The sequence below is a fragment of the Centruroides vittatus genome, unplaced genomic scaffold, assembly GCF_030686945.1.
Source record: "Centruroides vittatus isolate TY-2023 unplaced genomic scaffold, ASM3068694v2 contig_329, whole genome shotgun sequence".
NCBI lineage: Eukaryota > Metazoa > Arthropoda > Arachnida > Scorpiones > Buthidae > Centruroides > Centruroides vittatus.
In genome coordinates, this window is record NW_027122113.1 from 4,261,059 (window position 1) to 4,267,167 (window position 6,109).

Genomic DNA, 6,109 nt, shown 5'->3' on the forward strand with positions numbered 1-6,109 from the left:
GTAAAACGTGTTTCTTCGTAGGAAAATTATGTAATAATTATAATAGCAATATAAAAAAGAGGATTATATATTTTTTATAAAAAATATTAATTTACAAATAATTATAATACCTTAATCACGTTACATTTTAATTCCAAAATTCTGATTCTTTTCCGTTAAAATTTGAAATCATTTTGATTTTTTCGGAACATTTTTGAAAATTTTTAGAGCTAGGTAAGTAATTTGATGTTTAGTTTAGTTTAATTTATTGCTATAAACGTAATTTATTGAAGACGTGTATACAATTAAATTATCTGGTGTTACCGTTACGCTAAATCCCATATCACGTGAATCACTTTATGAGTAACTTATTAATTCACTTGAAATTGGGGTATCTCGGATCTATCTCGATAATCCCATTCACAATTATTACACAAGGCAGTTACGTGTTTAATTCAAGCGGAAATGATATTCCTCCAAAAGTATAGAGTATCTTTGCTACTGCAATAACAATATTTGTGTGTTTATATGCAAATCGGTCTGAAACTGAGACACGAGTTTGCGTATTTGATATCTCGGTACTTTTCCGTTAACTGGGCGCCAACATTTTTACGGTAAGTCCAGCGAGGTCCGGGATTTGCGTACCGGTTCAGGTAAGTCGATTAATAATAAAAATAATAATAGTTTTATTTACAGGCAATAGAGGGCGACTCCGGACGACTTCAGGCTGGAGACGTGGCCCGCGGGCCGTGTGGAAGGGGACAAATCGGGGAGGCGCGCGCAAGGAAAGCTAAGAAAGGGGAGCGCGCACTTTTTTTTGAACAGTAGGTGTTCAAAAAAGAGTGCGACTTTCCCGAGACCGCGCGGGCGATGTTCCAGGGCTTCCTTTTGGGCGCTGTGTCACGTGACCGAAAATGACGTAAACGATTCTTTACAGGGCTATATCTCGTGAAGGGTCGCGCGTAGGGATATGGTTTTTTTTTTTTACTTTTTTGCTTCCACATCGGGTCTATAATTTAGAGGGTCGCCGACCCCCTCATTCGGAGCTTGAATTGTGCCATTTTTACTACGATTTTTAGCGCAATCGATATTTTATTTCGTAATTCACACATGAATATATTTATACGCATGTTTATACAGAATTTTACTACTTTTCTATTATTTATTGTATGTGTTTGGTTTCGAGGAATGCTAAACTTAAACATTCAAAGAATGTAAAGAATGTTAAAAAAGTTTAAAAAAGTAAAAAATACAAAATGTTAGGGAAAAAGTTTCTAACGCGGTAACGGAGAACGAGATTAACGTACCGTATGAAATTAAACATCGTTTTTTCTAAAACTGGATTGAAAAATGAATGACGCCCAGTTAACGGAAAAATGCCGATATCTGTTTTCTCTTAAAAAAATTAGACATGACGTAATTTAGATGTGCCGCATATCATGTGCTGTTACCCGTTGTAAATCATTTAAACGTGTTTTAAACGTTGTAAGCAACATGTTTGTAATCAAATTTGAATAATTTAGGCAATATCAATTGAAGGCTTGGCTGTAGCGTAGCGAGGGGGTTTTTTTTAACTCTTTCCGCCCTGTGGGCACTAAGAGGGCCTCTTTTTTAGAAGGCCCATTATGGGTTCGGCCAGGCCCACAATGGGGCGACCGGGTGGTGAGGGACGGGGCCCGACATATTCGAACGGACCACCCCCCGAAAAATTCCTGGGGATTATTGGACCCGTTCGGATTCGATCCCGGGACCCCCAGAGCGGTAGGCTGTCACCTTGACTGCTCGGCCATCCGGCCGGGCGCCACTCACTGAGGGGCGCCCAAATGGTGTCCAAGACAAACTATGTTTCTGGAGGGGGAAGAGGGGCGCCAATAAAGTGTCGGGTGTCAGTTATGCCCCAGGCGCCAGTTATGTCCGCTACGCCACTGAGGCTTGGGGCAAGAATGTGATAACTCATTTTCTCACGTTTATAAGAAAATCTATGGGAAAGTCACGAGTCTAGAAACTTTATCTGCCCCACTTTTATTCAACAATGTTGAACAAAGAAAGGGATTTAACATGTGTTGATGATCTCAAGTTCCTTTTAGAGATCATGAACATTTTTAAACCCACATGGATCATTGTTTTGTTCAATGGATATTTCCTACCCTCTATACTGCCATCTTTCATCTTTACGTTTATCACAGATGATTTTAGGGTACTTTTGATGACAAACAGCTGAACACAAGCCAATGGTCCGTTTCATTTTAAACGGAATATGTTAATAGCTTATTTACTACGCTTTAAATATTGGAAAAAAATATTTTATGAATTTAAATCCCTTAACCATTGTTTGAATGATCGATTCAGTTTAATGTAACAATGTCGCATTGTTAAATTCATCTAACAAGCAGTTGTTTAATCAATTTTTTAGTTAAAAAACAAACAATTCTTTAGTTTTCATCTAAAAAGTCACCAATTTACAATTTTTCTGATTTCATTCAAGATTATAATGAAGAGAGAGAGCAGATGCAAAAGAATTGTTTCTAAAAGCATTCCCGATTCAAGTATCGCAGAAATAAAGTAAGTTTGCGAAGACCAAAGACATATTTTTGTAATAATTCTTATTTCAAAATATAAAAATCTTTGTTTAGAGACAAGCTGAAGCAACAGGGGATTTTCATAGTTTTCTCCGATCATGTAAATTGGGACGGAACATCCGAGACGGCAGATAACGAAATGGAGAGAGCAATGGGACTCGGCGCAAGAATCATAATCATAGAGCCGCCGGATATTGGCGAAATGGCGTCGGTTTGGATTGTTTTTGGAAATTTCTTGCATAAATTGATAATAGTATCCGGTTTAAGTACCCTCGCAACGGCATACTATTGGCCGGAGAAGCCATTTTTATACGGTTCGCTCGGTACCTTCACCTTCCTGTGTACCTCGATATACGGATTTGCTTGGCAATTTGATCCTTGCAGCAAATACAAAGTAGAGAAAGACCCCGTCAATAGATCGAACCTACCGCTTCACTACGTGTCAACGAGATGCCCGACCGTTTTAATTAAAGAATCTTCCTACTGGAAAACGTTTTGTAGGATTGTTGTACCGGTTTCTGCAATTGGTTTATGCGCTTGGAATCTCTATAAATTGCATAAAAGCGGCACGTTTGTAATAACTGCCGTAAAATGCTAATTTTTCTTTTTTACAAATTCCTAAAAGATTGTGGCTTCGATGGCAATATAAATTATTAATTATTCTCTTCCCAATTTTTTTAATCATACAAAAGAATAAAATTGTTTTCAGTAGTTGATCTTAATGTGTTTATGGTTTATATAAAGTGTTTTTTATTGATCGATTTGTATACAATTAATTAATATTCGTCCAGTTATAATTTTAAAAAATTCAAATATTTTAAAGTTGCAACTCTCTATCCTTTGGATGTTGGTTTGCTTTAATGGGATTTGGTGCAATGCAACATTTGGTGATCTGCCACAGACGGTGCCTGCTGTGTAGAATGTCTTACCCCTATTTAATTAAATGATTATAAATGGCAAGGACAATTTATATTATACAGATATTTACATTTTAGTTAAGCCTGTATTCTGGTAAAATTTCACACAATAGTGGTTAACTGTTGAAAGAAGCAGTATATATCAAACTAAATATTAAAATTGCACATTTTTAATATGAATAATAATGTCTTTAATAGTTATAATGGATGCCAAAAAGGAACAAAATGTACCCGATGTATAATGTAACAAATATATATAAATTATACGAGCAAAACATAATTATAAAAACTTAGTATTTTGTAGTAAAACAATCGCACGAGAAATAAAAACTCTATGAAATCGATTATGAAAGCCAAGGATGACAAGGGTTCTGGAGTCAACGTAAGGGTTAAAAACCTCAAAAAATAAAGAAACATGTACATTAAAATTTAAAATGCTATTCGTGTTAAATAATATTTCATTTACTTAGTAATAAATATTAAATGGATCCACTCTAACTGATAAAGATAAATTATAACTCAGGAATAATACAGTTTAACCTTTACATAAATATTTTGTAGTTACCATTTTGTAAAACATGCAACATCAATTTTACCATGGCTAAAATCTCGTGTTATCGATTGTAGATAAACTTTGATTGAGCAACAATTTCATGTTTAATAAGTTAAAAGTTTCAAGTCATCTTTCTAATTTTAATAAATTATATCAAGAACTTATTTGTGTCATGAATTCCTGTGTAGGAAGAAAAAGTGCTTTAAATTTTAATATGTAATAATTGGTCTTTTATATATAAAAACTGTTAGTATAATTCTTTAAATATTTTATGTTTTTCTTTCGATTAATCTTGTGCTGATATAAACAGAAATGGCTCAAGGCCAATATATACAATGATGTTTGTAAAATATCAAGTTAATACAAGGAAAAATATAAGGAAAGATTTAAATTATTTATATATAAAAAGTCGTAGGTTATATTATATAGAGTTTCGATAATTTGAATAGTTTCTTACATTTATATTTATTGAAAGTTTTTAATAACAAACACAATAACACAAACACAAATATATACAATAAAAGTTCTTTTAACAGACACTTCTCTAAAGTGGTCATCCTCCATAACAAATGATTTTTGTGGTCCGGAAAACATAACATCATTACCAGTCATCCTTTTTAAGCGGACATTGACATGAAATGCATTACAGTTCGTGTCTCGACTTCTCTTAACGGGCACAGTTGATTCTTATCAAACTGACTTCCTTGTTCGAAGTTTCTGTGGGTGTCAAATCGGTTCCAAAAATAAAATACTGTATCTTCTGTTGGGTTTTTAAAATCGATCTGACTGAACAATTTTCTTATGACAGTAAAATCTTTATATTAGTTAATTTGGTGTGTGTAGGAAGTCGCGTAGTGTCTCGGTTCGCATTAATTCTTTACGACTATAATTAGTAAAAACAACGGTTTTTAATGCATTAACAATTTAATGCATAAGTTCAGTTAAACCTGTATTGTGCTTTTTTTACCTTTCTCTTTTCACATTTTCTTGTTGTTTATGGCGGATTAAAATTTTATAACTAGCAAATCGGTGATAAAATAGTTGAACATGTAATATACAAGAATATTGAAGCTACCCAACGTACAAGATCAAATTAAGGAGAATAGCAAAATTAAAATATGTGGCAAAGCAGTTAGGATATAAAGCGAACGTAATAGAAGGATTGCTTAAGAGTTACAAACAGCTGAAGAGTTGCTTAAGAGTTGCTTAAGAGTTACAGAGACAGAGGATTTAATAGAGAGGATCGGATCAGCAAGTTCACATACGACAGGAAAATGGAAGGAGTGATGAAAAAGTTATGTAAATATAAAAACACAAAAATGATATATAAAAGAGCACCAAGCATATACAGATTGCTTAGAAATGATAAGGACCTAATTAGAATGCAAGATAAGGCGGGAGTTTATAAAATTCCCTTTGAGAATGAGCAATTAGGAGTGACAAAAGATTACGTTGGAGTCATTAGAAGAAATTTGGCAACGCGTATAAAGGAACACAAATATGATGTAAAAAAGGGGCATAATAACACCATTTTGGCGATCATGGGACAAACAGAAGGAGCAAACGTAAAATGGGATGAAGCGAGAATAGTCAAGACGGTCCATTCCCCGACGATTGCGTTAGCGATGGAAAAAGTAGAAATATATTAGAAGACAAGTGTTTAAATGCAAAAGACGCCAATACTCTCCCAGCGGCCCGGAAATACATAATAGAAAAAGAAATGGGATTTAAAAACCCGTAGAAAGGACATGGCAGCTTTAACTAGTTTAATCTACTTCCGATGCAATATTTATTTATTTATTTTTATGTTTGTTGATTAGTAGTGTAATTTGTTTGTGGTTGGTTTAATATTTATTATTTAATCCTTTATTATTTAAACCGTTAAAATTTTTTTAAAGATTCGAAAAATTTTAAATGTCGCGAGCATTCGAAAGCTTTATGTTCGAATGTGGAAATGTAATAAATTTTTCCTGAAGATGATCTATAAAAATTAGGTTGAAAACGTTAGAAATTAAAGATAGCAGTAAGCTCAGCAAGTGTTTTGGTGTTTGAGTATTGTTGCTACTGTCCCTACTCTGGAT

General features: G+C 33.9%; 1 protein-coding gene across 1 annotated transcript; it reads left to right on the forward strand.

The window, feature by feature from the left end:
• Nucleotides 1-2,470: 2,470 nt before the first annotated feature.
• LOC136973890 (transmembrane protein 11, mitochondrial-like) lies at nucleotides 2,471-3,156 on the forward strand. The gene is made up of 2 exons (XM_067268668.1): nucleotides 2,471-2,541; nucleotides 2,613-3,156. Exons 1-2 carry the CDS (start codon nucleotides 2,471-2,473, stop codon nucleotides 3,154-3,156), a joined length of 615 nt encoding a protein of 204 aa, XP_067124769.1.
• Nucleotides 3,157-6,109: the final 2,953 nt, after the last annotated feature.

What these genes read in the sequence shown, in the direction of transcription:
- LOC136973890 (XM_067268668.1), top strand. Translation starts at nt 2,471, where the DNA reads ATGAAGAGAGAGAGCAGATGCAAAAGAATTGTTTCTAAAAGCATTCCC. An exon ending in TCAAGTATCGCAGAAATAAA is followed by an intron (nt 2,542 to 2,612) that starts GTAAGTTTGCGA and finishes ATCTTTGTTTAG; the next exon opens with AGACAAGCTGAAGCAACAGG.